We start from the raw sequence: 17,101 nt of genomic DNA on the forward strand, positions 1-17,101 counted from the left end.
TACTGACCAGATAGTATAGTGTTACTGACCAGATAGTATAGTGTTACTGACCAGATAGTATAGTGTTATATTACTGACCAGATAGTATAGTGTTATAATACTGACCAGATAGTATAGTGTTATAATACTGACCAGATAGTATAGTGTTACTGACCAGATAGTATAGTGTTACTGACCAGACAGTATAGTGTTATAATACTGACCAGATAGTATAGTGTTATATTACTGACCAGATAGTATAGTGTTATTACTGACCAGATAGTATAGTGTTATATTACTGACCAGATAGTATAGTGTTATAATACTGACCAGATAGTATAGTGTTATAATACTGACCAGATAGTATAGTGTTATATTACTGACCAGATAGTATAGTGTTATATTACTGACCAGATAGTATAGTGTTATATTACTGACCAGATAGTATAGTGTTACTGACCAGATAGTATAGTGTTACTGACCAGATAGTATAGTGTTACTGACCAGATAGTATAGTGTTACTGACCAGACAGTATAGTGTTATAATACTGACCAGATAGTATAGTGTTATATTACTGACTAGATAGTATAGTGTTATAATACTGACCAGATAGTATAGTGTTACTGACCAGATAGTATAGTGTTACTGACCAGATAGTATAGTGTTACTGACCAGATAGTATAGTGTTATATTACTGACCAGATAGTATAGTGTTATAATACTGACCAGATAGTATAGTGTTACTGACCAGATAGTATAGTGTTATATTACTGACCAGATAGTATAGTGTTACTGACCAGATAGTATAGTGTTACTGACCAGATAGTATAGTGTTATATTACTGACCAGATAGTATAGTGTTATATTACTGACCAGATAGTATAGTGTTATAATACTGACCAGATAGTATAGTGTTATAATACTGACCAGATAGTATAGTGTTATAATACTGACCAGATAGTATAGTGTTATATTACTGACCAGATAGTATAGTGTTACTGACCAGATAGTATAATGTTATATTACTGACCAGATAGTATAGTGTTACTGACCAGATAGTATAGTGTTACTGACCAGATAGTATAGTGTTACTGACCAGATAGTATAGTGTTATAATACTGACCAGATAGTATAGTGTTACTGACCAGATAGTATAGTGTTATATTACTGACCAGATAGTATAGTGTTACTGACCAGATAGTATAGTGTTATAATACTGACCAGATAGTATAGTGTTATATTACTGACCAGATAGTATAGTGTTATATTACTGACCAGATAGTATAGTGTTATATTACTGACCAGATAGTATAGTGTTATAATACTGACCAGATAGTATAGTGTTACTGACCAGATAGTATAGTGTTATATTACTGACCAGATAGTATAGTGTTATGTTACTGACCAGATAGTATAGTGTTATAATACTGACCAGATAGTATAGTGTTATTACTGACCAGATAGTATAGTGTTATATTACTGACCAGATAGTATAGTGTTACTGACCAGATAGTATAGTGTTACTGACCAGATAGTATAGTGTTACTGACCAGATAGTATAGTGTTACTGACCAGATAGTATAGTGTTACTGACCAGATAGTATAGTGTTACTGACCAGATAGTATAGTGTTATAATACTGACCAGATAGTATAGTGTTATAATACTGACCAGATAGTATAGTGTTACTGACCAGATAGTATAGTGTTATAATACTGACCAGATAGTAGTGTTATATTACTGACCAGATAGTATAGTGTTATATTACTGACCAGATAGTATAGTGTTATAATACTGACCAGATAGTATAGTGTTATTACTGACCAGATAGTATAGTGTTATATACTGACCAGATAGTATAGTGTTACTGACCAGATAGTATAGTGTTATATTACTGACCAGATAGTATAGTGTTACTGACCAGATAGTATAGTGTTACTGACCAGACAGTATAGTGTTACTGACCAGACAGTATAGTGTTACTGACCAGATAGTATAGTGTTACTGACCAGATAGTATAGTGTTACTGACCAGATAGTATAGTGTTATATTACTGACCAGATAGTATAGTGTTATAATACTGACCAGATAGTATAGTGTTATAATACTGACCAGATAGTATAGTGTTACTGACCAGATAGTATAGTGTTACTGACCAGATAGTATAGTGTTATATTACTGACCAGATAGTATAGTGTTATAATACTGACCAGATAGTGTTACTGACCAGATAGTATATGTTACTGACCAGATAGTATAGTGTTATAATACTGACCAGATAGTATAGATAGTATAGTGTTACTGACCAGATAGTATAGTGTTACTGACCAGATAGTATAGTGTTATATTACTGACCAGATAGTATAGTGTTATAGTATACTGACCAGATAGTATAGTGTTATAATACTGACCAGATAGTATAGTGTTATAATACTGACCAGATAGTATAGTGTTATATTACTGACCAGATAGTATAGTGTTATATTACTGACCAGATAGTATAGTGTTACTGACCAGATAGTATAGTGTTACTGACCAGATAGTATAGTGTTACTGACCAGATAGTATAGTGTTACTGACCAGATAGTATAGTTACTGACCAGTTATAATACTGACCAGATAGTATAGTGTTATATTACTGACTAGATAGTATAGTGTTATAATACTGACCAGATAGTATAGTGTTACTGACCAGATAGTATAGTGTTACTGACCAGATAGTATAGTGTTACTGACCAGATAGTATAGTGTTATATTACTGACCAGATAGTATAGTGTTATAATACTGACCAGATAGTATAGTGTTACTGACCAGATAGTATAGTGTTATATTACTGACCAGATAGTATAGTGTTACTGACCAGATAGTATAGTGTTACTGACCAGATAGTATAGTGTTATATTACTGACCAGATAGTATAGTGTTATATTACTGACCAGATAGTATAGTGTTATAATACTGACCAGATAGTATAGTGTTATAATACTGACCAGATAGTATAGTGTTATAATACTGACCAGATAGTATAGTGTTATAATACTGACCAGATAGTATAGTGTTATAATACTGACCAGATAGTATAGTGTTATATTACTGACCAGATAGTATAGTGTTACTGACCAGATAGTATAGTGTTACTGACCAGATAGTATAGTGTTACTGACCAGATAGTATAGTGTTATAATACTGACCAGATAGTATAGTGTTACTGACCAGATAGTATCGTGTTATATTACTGACCAGATAGTATAGTGTTACTGACCAGATAGTATAGTGTTATAATACTGACCAGATAGTATAGTGTTATATTACTGACCAGATAGTATAGTGTTATATTACTGACCAGATAGTATAGTGTTATATTACTGACCAGATAGTATAGTGTTATATTACTGACCAGATAGTATAGTGTTATAATACTGACCAGATAGTATAGTGTTATATTACTGACCAGATAGTATAGTGTTATAATACTGACCAGATAGTATAGTGTTACTGACCAGATAGTATAGTGTTATATTACTGACCAGATAGTATAGTGTTACTGACCATATAGTATAGTGTTACTGACCAGATAGTATAGTGTTACTGACCAGACAGTATAGTGTTACTGACCAGACAGTATAGTGTTACTGACCAGATAGTATAGTGTTACTGACCAGATAGTATAGTGTTATATTACTGACCAGATAGTATAGTGTTATAATACTGACCAGATAGTATAGTGTTATAATACTGACCAGATAGTGTAGTGTTACTGACCAGATAGTATAGTGTTATATTACTGACCAGATAGTATAGTGTTATAATACTGACCAGATAGTATAGTGTTATAATACTGACCAGATAGTATAGTGTTACTGACCAGATAGTATAGTGTTATATTACTGACCAGATAGTATAGTGTTACTGACCAGATAGTATAGTGTTATAATACTGACCAGATAGTGTAGTGTTATTGACCAGATAGTATAGTGTTATATTACTGACCAGATAGTATAGTGTTATAATACTGACCAGATAGTATAGTGTTATAATACTGACCAGATAGTATAGTGTTATATTACTGACCAGATAGTATAGTGTTATAATACTGACCAGATAGTATAGTGTTATATTACTGACCAGATAGTATAGTGTTATATTACTGACCAGATAGTATAGTGTTATAATACTGACCAGATAGTATAGTGTTATATTACTGACCAGATAGTATAGTGTTATATTACTGACCAGATAGTATAGTGTTATAATACTGACCAGATAGTATAGTGTTACTGACCAGATAGTATAGTGTTACTGACCAGACAGTATAGTGTTACTGACCAGACAGTATAGTGTTACTGACCAGATAGTATAGTGTTACTGACCAGATAGTATAGTGTTACTGACCAGATAGTATAGTGTTATATTACTGACCAGATAGTATAGTGTTATAATACTGACCAGATAGTATAGTGTTATAATACTGACCAGATAGTATAGTGTTATATTACTGACCAGATAGTATAGTGTTACTGACCAGATAGTATAGTGTTACTGACCAGATAGTATAGTGTTACTGACCAGATAGTATAGTGTTATAATACTGACCAGATAGTATAGTGTTACTGACCAGATAGTATAGTGTTATAATACTGACCAGATAGTATAGTGTTACTGACCAGATAGTATAGTGTTACTGACCAGACAGTATAGTGTTATAATACTGACCAGATAGTATAGTGTTACTGACCAGATAGTATAGTGTTACTGACCAGATAGTATAGTGTTACTGACCAGACAGTATAGTGTTATAATACTGACCAGATAGTATAGTGTTACTGACCAGATAGTATAGTGTTACTGACCAGATAGCATAGTGTTACTGGCCAGATAGTATAGTGTTATATTACTGACCAGATAGTATAGTGTTATAATACTGACCAGATAGTATAGTGTTATAATACTGACCAGATAGTATAGTGTTACTGACCAGATAGTATAGTGTTACTGACCAGACAGTATAGTGTTATAATACTGACCAGATAGTATAGTGTTATATTACTGACCAGATAGTATAGTGTTATATTACTGACCAGATAGTATAGTGTTACTGACCAGATATTATAGTGTTATATTACTGACCAGATAGTATAGTGTTATAATACTGACCAGATAGTATAGTGTTATAATACTGACCAGATAGTATAGTGTTATAATACTGACCAGATAGTATAGTGTTATATTACTGACCAGATAGTATAGTGTTATATTACTGACCAGATAGTATAGTGTTATAATACTGACCAGATAGTATAGTGTTATATTACTGACCAGATAGTATAGTGTTACTGACCAGATAGTATAGTGTTACTGACCAGATAGTATAGTGTTACTGACCAGATAGTATAGTGTTACTGACCAGACAGTATAGTGTTATAATACTGACCAGATAGTATAGTGTTATATTACTGACCAGATAGTATAGTGTTATAATACTGACCAGATAGTATAGTGTTACTGACCAGATAGTATAGTGTTACTGACCAGATAGTATAGTGTTACTGACCAGATAGTATAGTGTTATATTACTGACCAGATAGTATAGTGTTATAATACTGACCAGATAGTATAGTGTTACTGACCAGATAGTATAGTGTTATATTACTGACCAGATAGTATAGTTACTGACCAGATAGTATAGTGTTACTGACCAGATAGTATAGTGTTATATTACTGACCAGATAGTATAGTGTTATAATACTGACCAGATAGTATAGTGTTATAATACTGACCAGATAGTATAGTGTTATAATACTGACCAGATAGTATAGTGTTATAATACTGACCAGATAGTATAGTGTTATAATACTGACCAGATAGTATAGTGTTATATTACTGACCAGATAGTATAGTGTTACTGACCAGATAGTATAGTGTTACTGACCAGATAGTATAGTGTTACTGACCAGATAGTATAGTGTTATAATACTGACCAGATAGTATAGTGTTACTGACCAGATAGTATCGTGTTATATTACTGACCAGATAGTATAGTGTTACTGACCAGATAGTATAGTGTTATAATACTGACCAGATAGTATAGTGTTATATTACTGACCAGATAGTATAGTGTTATATTACTGACCAGATAGTATAGTGTTATATTACTGACCAGATAGTATAGTGTTATATTACTGACCAGATAGTATAGTGTTATAATACTGACCAGATAGTATAGTGTTACTGACCAGATAGTATAGTGTTATAATACTGACCAGATAGTATAGTGTTACTGACCAGATAGTATAGTGTTATAATACTGACCAGATAGTGTAGTGTTATATTACTGACCAGATAGTATAGTGTTATATTACTGACCAGATAGTATAGTGTTATATTACTGACCAGATAGTATAGTGTTATATTACTGACCAGATAGTATAGTGTTATATTACTGACCAGATAGTATAGTGTTACTGACCAGATAGTATAGTGTTATATTACTGACCAGATAGTATAGTGTTACTGACCAGATAGTATAGTGTTATATTACTGACCAGATAGCCCTCTGCCTCTCCCTCCAGTTCCTCTCCATGCTCATTCAGTATGGTGGGATCCACTCCGAAGAAAGGAAAGGTCTGGAACATCAGAGAGATCCAGAGATTAGATCAACAGATGGGGGTGTTCATCATTACCCCAGTGGAGATTTTCATTAAATTCTACACGCTTTTCAATAACAACACAGCCTACCGTGGAAGAAACATCTCCTTATTACAGATCACAATCAACACATGAAAGGAGTTGTAAATCTTAACGCAAAACTAGTACATGTCACTTTCTTATGTTGTAATGTCCCAAGTTGATATCCTACAGTTATATAACTGGTTAGTCACCTGCAGGTCTGTATCTGGTTTGTCACCTACAGTTATATAACTGGTTAGTCACCTGCAGGTCTATAACTGGTTAGTCACCTACAGTTATATAACTGGTTAGTCACCTGCAGGTCTATAACTGGTTAGTCACCTACAGTTATTTTACTGGTTAGTCACCTGCAGGTCTGTATCTGGTTTGTCACCTACAGTTATATAACTGGTTAGTCACCTGCAGGTCTATAACTGGTTAGTCACCTACAGGTCTATAACTGGTTAGTCACCTACAGTTATATAACTGGTTAGTCACCTACAGGTCTATGACTGGTTAGTCACCTACAGTTATGTAACTGGTTAGTCACCTGCAGGTCTGTATCTGGTTAGTCACCTACAGGTCTATAACTGGTTAGTCACCTACAGGCCTATAACTGGTTAGTCACCTACAGGTCTATAACTGGTTAGTCACCTACAGGTCTATAACTGGTTAGTCACCTACAGGTCTATAACTGGTTAGTCACCTACAGGTCTATAACTGGTTAGTCACCTACAGGTCTATAACTGGTTAGTCACCTACAGTTATATAACTGGTTAGTCACCTACAGGTCTATAACTGGTTAGTCACCTACAGGTCTATGACTGGTTAGTCACCTACAGGTCTATGACTGGTTAGTCTACAGGTCTATGACTGGTTAGTCACCTACAGGTCTATGACTGGTTAGTCACCTACAGGTCTATGACTGGTTAGTCACCTACAGGTCTATGACTGGTTAGTCACCTACAGGTCTATAACTGGTTAGTCACCTACAGGTCTATGACTGGTTAGTCACCTACAGGTCTATGACTGGTTAGTCACCTACAGGTCTATGACTGGTTAGTCACCTACAGGTCTATAACTGGTTAGTCACCTACAGGTCTATAACTGGTTAGTCACCTACAGGTCTATGACTGGTTAGTCACCTACAGGTCTATAACTGGTTAGTCACCTACAGGTCTATGACTGGTTAGTCACCTACAGGTCTATGACTGGTTAGTCACCTACAGGTCTATGACTGGTTAGTCACCTACAGGTCTATGACTAGTTAGTCACCTACAGGTCTATAACTGGTTAGTCACCTACAGGTCTATGACTGGTTAGTCACCTACAGGTCTATAACTGGGTCACCTACAGGTCTATAACTGGTTAGTCACCTACAGGTCTATAACTGGTTAGTCACCTACAGGTCTATGACTGGTTAGTCACCTACAGGTCTATAACTGGTTAGTCACCTACAGGTCTATGACTGGTTAGTCACCTACAGGTCTATGACTAGTTAGTCACCTACAGGTCTATAACTGGTTAGTCACCTACAGGTCTATAACTGGTTAGTCACCTACAGGTCTATGACTGGTTAGTCACCTACAGGCCTATAACTGGTTAGTCACCTACAGGTCTATGACTGGTTAGTCACCTACAGGTCTATAACTGGTTAGTCACCTACAGGTCTATGACTGGTTAGTCACCTACAGGTCTATGACTGGTTAGTCACCTACAGGTCTATGACTGGTTAGTCACCTACAGGTCTATAACTGGTTAGTCACCTACAGGTATATGTCTGGTTAGTCACCTACAGGTCTATGACTGGTTAGTCACCTACAGGTCTATGACTGGTTAGTCACCTACAGGTCTATGACTGGTTTGTCACCTACAGGTCTATAACTGGTTAGTCACCTACAGGTCTATAACTGGTTAGTCACCTACAGGTCTATGACTGGTTAGTCACCTACAGGTCTATAACTGGTTAGTCACCTACAGGTCTATGACTGGTTAGTCACCTACAGGTCTATGACTAGTTAGTCACCTACAGGTCTATAACTGGTTAGTCACCTACAGGTCTATAACTGGTTAGTCACCTACAGGTCTATGACTGGTTAGTCACCTACAGGCCTATAACTGGTTAGTCACCTACAGGTCTATGACTGGTTAGTCAACTACAGGTCTATAACTGGTTAGTCACCTACAGGTCTATGACTGGTTAGTCACCTACAGGTCTATGACTGGTTAGTCACCTACAGGTCTATGACTGGTTAGTCACCTACAGGTCTATAACTGGTTAGTCACCTACAGGTCTATAACTGGTTAGTCACCTACAGGTCTATGACTGGTTAGTCACCTACAGGCCTATAACTGGTTAGTCACCTACAGGTCTGTATCTGGTTAGTCACCTACAGGTCTATAACTGGTTAGTCACCTACAGGTCTATAACTGGTTAGTCACCTACAGGTCTATGACTGGTTAGTCACCTACAGGTCTATAACTGGTTAGTCACCTACAGGTCTATAACTGGTTAGTCACCTACAGGTCTATGACTGGTTAGTCACCTACAGGCCTATAACTGGTTAGTCACCTACAGGTCTATGACTGGTTAGTCAACTACAGGTCTATAACTGGTTAGTCACCTACAGGTCTATGACTGGTTAGTCACCTACAGGTCTATGACTGGTTAGTCACCTACAGGTCTATGACTGGTTAGTCACCTACAGGTCTATAACTGGTTAGTCACCTACAGGTCTATAACTGGTTAGTCACCTACAGGTCTATGACTGGTTAGTCACCTACAAGCCTATAACTGGTTAGTCACCTACAGGTCTATGACTGGTTAGTCACCTACAGGTCTATAACTGGTTAGTCACCTACAGGTCTATGACTGGTTAGTCACCTACAGGTCTATGACTGGTTAGTCACCTACAGGTCTATAACTGGTTAGTCACCTACAGGTCTATGACTGGTTAGTCACCTACAGGTCTATATCTGGTTAAGTCACCCATGACCGGTTACAACAGCTTCTGGACCACCAGGCAGCCATATTTCCTCGTTAGTAGTGACTTGGTGTGGATAAACGGCACTAAGTAGTGTTTAATGAACTAGATAATTCTTTAGGGCCTTACAGCTGATCCAGGTTTCAGAGGAGTAGCAGCAGGAAGTGGCGTCAGAACGTGTCCACCCTGGAAGACAACAACAAGGTGACTTCCTGAGTACCAAAATAAACAACGAAATCCAAACTCGCAGAGACTTCCACTATGGTCGTATGTGCTAGATACACATGGTATACACTGTCCAACTAAATAATGACTTGCAGGCTCCTTCTCAACAATACAACCACAATAAGAAATAATACAATATAAGAATTGGAACATAAAGTAAATGGTAATAGAATATTATAAACATTTTAGCATCAATACAATACAGGAAGGTTGCATTTATAGTCCAGTATTTACATGTGCTTTGGGTGAAGGGAGATGGGGGGGGACAAGTGTATACATTGAGCAGAATCAGAGCAGGTGGTCAGTCCAGTTCAAGTGTTCAACAGTCTGATGGCCTGTAGATAGAAACTGTCTCTGAGCCTGTCGGTATCACACCTCATGCTCTGATACAGTCTGATGGCTTGTAGATAGAACCTGTCTCTGAACCTGTCGGTATCAGACCTCATGTTCCGATACCGTCTACCCGAAGGTAACAGCTCTTGGCTGGGGCGGATGTGGGGGTCCTTGATGATGGGATGTGTGGGGTCCTTGGTGATGGGATGTGGGGGTCCTTGATGATGGGATGTGTATTGGTGATGGGATGTGTGGGGTCCTTGGTGATGGGATGTGTGGGGTCCTTGGTGATGGGATGTGTGGGGTCCTTGGTGATGGGATGTGGGGGTCCTTGATGATGGGATGTGTATTGGTGATGGGATGTGTGGGGTCCTTGGTGATGGGATGTGGGTAGTCCTTGGTGATGGGATGTGGGGAGTCCTTGATGATGGGATGTGGGGTTCTTGGTGATGGGATGTGTGGGGTCCTTGATGATGGGATGTGTATTGGTGATGGGATGTGGGTAGTCCTTGGTGATGGGATGTGGGGTCCTTGGTGATGGGATGTGGGTAGTCCTTGGTGATGGGATGTGGGGTCCTTGGTGATGGGATGTGGGGAGTCCTTGATGATGGGATGTGGGGTCCTTGGTGATGGGATGTGGGGTCCTTGGTGATGGGATGTGGGGTCCTTGGTGATGGGATGTGTGGGGTCCTTGATGATGGGATGTGTGGTCCTTGGTGATGGGATGTGTGGGGTCCTTAGTGATGGGATGTGTGGTCCTTGGTGATGGGATGTGTGGTCCTTGGTGATGGGATGTGGGTTCCTTGTTGATGGGATGTGGGGTCCTTAGTGATGGGATGTGTGGGGTCCTTGGTCACACACACACACAGTCACACACACACACCGTCACAGACACACACACTCACACAGAAACACACACACAAACGCAGTCACACACACGCACAATCACAGACACACTCACACAGAAACACACACACAGAAACATACACAGTCACAGAAACACACACACACTCACGGTCTCAGTCTGCCAGAAGGTGTCCACAACGGGACATCTCTTCTGACCAACAACCTCGTAGTACCAATGCCACGCCTCCGGGTTGATGGGCTCGCCTACAGTTCCCAGGATCCTCAGCGATGACAGGTCGTATCTGCAGAAAGTGACAGGGTTAGAGAGTAAAGGGGTGAGTTCGACAATGCAGTTGAGACTGATCAAGAAATCCCCTTGCATCATAAATAACTATTCAATATCATTTGTAAATCAGTCAGTCACAATTGGCCCATGATACATTCCATTGATGAAGGGGAGTGGTCCAGGATGATGGGGAGTGGTCCAGGGGCGGCAGGGTAGCCTAGTGGTTAGAGCGTTGGACTAGTAACCGAAAGGTTGCAAGTTCGAATCCCCGAGCTGACAAGGTACAAATCTGTCGTTCTGCCCCTGAACAGGCAGTTAACCCACTGTTCCTAGGCCATCATTGAAAATAAGAATTTGTTCTTATCTGACTTGCCTCGTAAAAAAAAGAAAAAAAAAAAAAAAAATTATGATGGGGAGTGGTCCCATGTTGATGTGGAGTGGTCCATGTTGATGTGGAGTGGTCCATGTTGATGTGGAGTGGTCCATGTTGATGTGGAGTGGTCCATGTTGATGTGGAGTGGTCCATGTTGACGGGGAGTGGTCCATGTTGATGGGGAGTGGTCCATGTTGATGTGGAGTGGTCCATGTTGATGTGGAGTGGTCCATGTTGATGTGGAGTGGTCCATGTTGATGTGGAGTGGTCCATGTTGATGTGGAGTGGTCCATGTTGATGTGGAGTGGTCCATGTTGATGTGGAGTGGTCCATGTTGACGGGGAGTGGTCCATGTTGACGGGGAGTGGTCCATGTTGATGGGGAGTGGTCCATGTTGATGGGGAGTGGTCCATGTTGATGGAGAGTGGTCCATGTCAATAGGAGTGGTCCATGTTGATGGGGAGTGGTCCATGTTGATGTGGGAGTGGTCCATGTTGATGGGGAGTGGTCCATGATGACGGGGAGTGGTCCTATGATGATGGGGAGTGGTCCATGTTGATGGGGAGTGGTCCATGTTGATGGGGAGTGGTTGATGGGGAGTGGTCCATGTCAATAGGAGTGGTCCATGATTATGGGGAGTGGTCCATGATGATTGGGAGTGGTCCATGTTGATGGGGAGTGGTCCATGATGACGGGGAGTGGTCCTATGATGATGGGGAGTGGTCCATGTTGATGGGGAGTGGTCCATGATGACGGGGAGTGGTCCATGTTGATGGGGAGTGGTCCATGTTGATGGGGAGTGGTTGATGGGGAGTGGTCCATGTCAATAGGAGTGGTCCATGATTATGGGGAGTGGTCCATGATGATTGGGAGTGGTCCATGTTGATGGGGAGTGGTCCATGATGATGGGGAGTGGTCCCATGTTGATGGGGAGTGGTCCCATGTTGATGGGGAGTGGTCCATGTTGATGGGGAGTGGTCCCATGTTGATGGGGAGTGGTCCATGTTGATGGGGAGTGGTCCATGTTGACGGGGAGTGGTCCATGTTGATGTGGAGTGGTCCATGTTGACGGGGAGTGGTCCATGATGACGGGGAGTGGTTGATGGGGAGTGGTCCATGTTGATGGGGAGTGGTCCATGATAACGGGGAGTGGTACATGATGATTGGGAGTGGTCCATGATGATTGGGAGTGGTCCATGATGATGGGGAGTGGTCCTATGATGATGGGGAGTGGTCCATGTTGATGGGGAGTGGTCCATGATAACGGGGAGTGGTCCATGATGATTGGGAGTGGTCCATGATGATGGGGAGTGGTCCTATGATGATGGGGAGTGGTCCATGTTGATGGGGAGTGGTTGATGGAGAGTGGTCCATGATGATGGGGAGTGGTTGATGGAGAGTGGTCCATGATGACGGGGAGTGGTTGATGGAGAGTGGTCCATGATGATGGGGAGTGGTCCATGTTAATAGGAGTGGTCCATGATTATGGGGAGTGGTCCATGATGATTGGGAGTGGTCCATGATGATGGGGAGTGGTCCTATGATGATGGGGAGTGGTCCATGTTGATGGGGAGTGGTCCATGTTGACGGGGAGTGGTCCATGTTGATGGAGAGTGGTCCATGATGATGGGGAGTGGTCCATGATTATGGAGAGTGGTCCATGATGATTGGGAGTGGTCCATGTTGATGGGGAGTGGTCCATGATGACGGGGAGTGGTCCATGTTGATGGGGAGTGGTCCATGATGACGGGGAGTTGTCCATGTTGATGGAGAGTGGTCCATGATGATGGGGAGTGGTCCATGTTGTTGGGAAGTGGTCGTCCTATGATGATGGGGAGTGGTCCATGTTGATGGGGAGTGGTCCATGATATTACTGCTGCTTTATTACTGCTGCTTTATTACTGCTTTATTACTGCTGCTTTATTACTGCTTTATTACTGCTGCTTTATTGCTGCTTTATTACTGCTTTATTACTGCTGCTTTATTACTGCTGCTTTATTACTGCTTTATTACTGTTGCTTTAATACTACTGCTTTATTACTGCTGCTTTATTACTACTGCTTTATTACTGCTTTATTACTGCTGCTTTATTACTGCTGCTTTATTACTGCTTTATTACTGTTGCTTTAATACTACTGCTTTATTACTGCTGCTTTATTACTACTGCTTTATTACTGCTTTATTACTGCTGCTTTATTACTACTGCTTTATTACTGCTGCTTTATTACTGCTGCTTTATTACTGCTGCTTTATTACTGCTGCTTTAATACTGCTTTATTACTGCTGCTTTATTACTGCTTTATTACTGCTGCTTTATTACTGCTTTATTACTGCTGCTTTATTACTGCTTTATTACTGCTGCTTTATTACTGCTGCTTTATTACTGCTTTATTACTGCTTTATTACTGCTTTATTACTGCTGCTTTATTAATGCTGCTTTATTAATGCTGCTTTATTAATGCTTTATTACTGCTGCTTTATTACTGCTGCTTTATTACTGCTGCTTTATTACTGCTGCTTTATTACTGCTTTATTACTGCTGCTTTATTACTGCTTTATTACTGCTGCTTTATTACTGCTTTATTACTGCTGCTTTATTACTGCTTTATTACTGCTGCTTTATTACTGCTTTATTACTGCTGCTTTATTACTGCTGCTTTATTACTGCTTTATTACTGCTGCTTTATTACTGCTGCTTTATTACTGCTTTAATACTGCTGCTTTATTACTGCTTTATTACTGCTGCTTTATTACTGCTTTATTACTGCTGCTTTATTACTGCTGCTTTATTACTGCTGCTTTATTACTGCTGCTTTATTACTGCTTTATTACTGCTGCTTTATTACTGCTTTATTACTGCTGCTTTATTACTGCTGCTTTATTACTGCTGCTTTATTACTGCTTTATTACTGCTGCTTTATTACTACTTTAATACTGCTGCTTTATTACTGCTGCTTTATTACTGCTTTAATACTGCTGCTTTATTACTGCTTTATTACTGCTGCTTTATTACTGCTTTATTACTGCTGCTTTATTACTGCTGCTTTATTACTGCTGCTTTATTACTGCTTTAATACTGCTGCTTTATTACTGCTTTAATACTGCTGCTTTATTACTGCTGCTTTATTACTGCTGCTTTATTACTGCTGCTTTATTACTGCTTTATTACTGCTGCTTTATTACTGCTTTATTACTGCTGCTTTATTACTGCTTTATTACTGCTGCTTTATTACTGCTTTATTACTGCTGCTTTATTACTGCTTTATTACTACTGCTTTATTACTGCTTTATTACTGCTGCTTTATTACTGCTGCTTTATTACTGCTTTATTACTGCTGCTTTATTACTGCTGCTTTATTACTGCTTTATTACTGCTTTATTACTGCTGCTTTATTAATGCTGCTTTATTAATGCTGCTTTATTAATGCTTTATTACTGCTGCTTTATTACTGCTGCTTTATTACTGCTGCTTTATTACTGCTTTATTGCTGCTTTATTACTGCTACTTTAATACTGCTGCTTTATTACTGCTGCTTTATTACTGCTTTATTACTGCTGCTTTATTACTGCTTTATTACTGCTGCTTTATTGCTGCTTTATTACTGCTACTTTAATACTGCTGCTTTATTACTGCTGCTTTAATAATGCTTTATTACTGCTGCTTTATTACTGCTGCTTTATTACTGCTTTATTACTGCTGCTTTATTACTGCTGCTTTATTACTGCTTTATTACTGCTGCTTTATTACTGCTGCTTTATTACTGCTGCTTTATTACTGCTGCTTTATTACTGCTTTATTACTGCTGCTTTATTACTGCTTTATTACTGCTGCTTTATTACTACTGCTTTATTACTGCTTTATTACTGCTGCTTTATTGCTGCTTTATTACTGCTACTTTAATACTGCTGCTTTATTACTGCTGCTTTAATAATGCTTTATTACTGCTGCTTTATTACTGCTGCTTTATTACTGCTTTATTACTGCTGCTTTAATACTGCTGCTTTATTACTGCTGCTTTATTACTGCTGCTTTATTACTGCTGCTTTATTACTGCTGCTTTATTACTGCTTTAATACTGCTGCTTTATTACTGCTTTATTACTGCTGCTTTATTACTGCTTTATTACTGCTGCTTTATTACTGCTTTAATACTGCTGCTTTATTACTGCTTTATTACTGCTGCTTTATTACTGCTTTATTACTGCTGCTTTATTACTGCTGCTTTATTACTGCTGCTTTATTACTGCTTTATTACTGCTGCTTTATTGCTGCTTTAACACTGCTACTTTATTACTGCTGCTTTATTACTGCTGCTTTATTACTGCTGCTTTATTACTGCTTTATTACTGCTGCTTTATTACTGCTGCTTTATTACTGCTGCTTTATTACTGCTTTATTACTGCTGCTTTATTACTGCTGCTTTATTACTGCTGCTTTATTACTGCTGCTTTATTACTGCTTTATTACTGCTGCTTTATTACTGCTTTATTACTGCTGCTTTATTACTGCTGCTTTATTACTGCTGCTTTATTACTGCTGCTTTATTACTGCTTTATTACTGCTGCTTTATTGCTGCTTTATTACTGCTACTTTAATACTGCTGCTTTATTACTGCTGCTTTAATAATGCTTTATTACTGCTGCTTTATTACTGCTGCTTTATTACTGCTTTATTACTGCTGATTTATTACTGCTGCTTTATTACTGCTGCTTTATTACTGCTGCTTTATTACTGCTGCTTTATTACTGCTGCTTTATTACTGCTGCTTTATTACTGCTTTAATACTGCTGCTTTATTACTGCTTTATTACTGCTGCTTTATTACTGCTTTATTACTGCTGCTTTATTACTGCTGCTTTATTACTGCTTTAATACTCCTGCTTTATTACTGCTTTATTACTGCTGCTTTATTACTGCTTTATTACTGCTGCTTTATTACTGCTTTATTACTGCTGCTTTATTACTGCTTTATTACTGCTGCTTTATTACTGCTGCTTTATTACTGCTACTTTAATACTGCTGCTTTATTACTGCTGCTTTAATAATTCTTTATTACTACTGCTATATTACTGCTGCTTTATTACTGCTTTATTACTGCTGCTTTATTGCTGCTTTATTACTGCTGCTTTATTACTGCTTTATTACTGCTGCTTTATTACTGCTGCTTTATTACTGCTGCTTTATTACTGCTTTATTACTGCTGCTTTATTACTGCTACTTTAATACTGCTGCTTTATTACTGCTGCTTTAATAATGCTTTATTACTGCTGCTTTATTACTGCTGCTTTATTACTGCTGCTTTATTACTGCTGCTTTATTACTACTGCTTTATTACTGCTGCTTTATTACTGCTGCTTTAATACTGCTGCTTTATTACTGCTGCTTTAATACTGCTGCTTTATTACTGCT

At 38.7% G+C, this 17,101-nt stretch overlaps 1 protein-coding gene across 1 annotated transcript in view; it reads right to left on the bottom strand.

The window, feature by feature from the left end:
• LOC112238361 (acetyl-coenzyme A synthetase, cytoplasmic) overlaps positions 1 to 17,101 on the bottom strand; it is an 84,392-nt gene that overhangs the window by 16,782 nt on the left and 50,509 nt on the right. The window contains 3 exon segments of the mRNA XM_042307804.1: positions 6,523 to 6,603; positions 9,760 to 9,816; positions 11,204 to 11,336. Of these exon segments, the coding sequence (XP_042163738.1) occupies positions 6,523 to 6,603; positions 9,760 to 9,816; positions 11,204 to 11,336 (271 nt within the window).

This window comes from Oncorhynchus tshawytscha, linkage group LG28, assembly GCF_018296145.1.
Source record: "Oncorhynchus tshawytscha isolate Ot180627B linkage group LG28, Otsh_v2.0, whole genome shotgun sequence".
Lineage (NCBI taxonomy): Eukaryota > Metazoa > Chordata > Actinopteri > Salmoniformes > Salmonidae > Oncorhynchus > Oncorhynchus tshawytscha.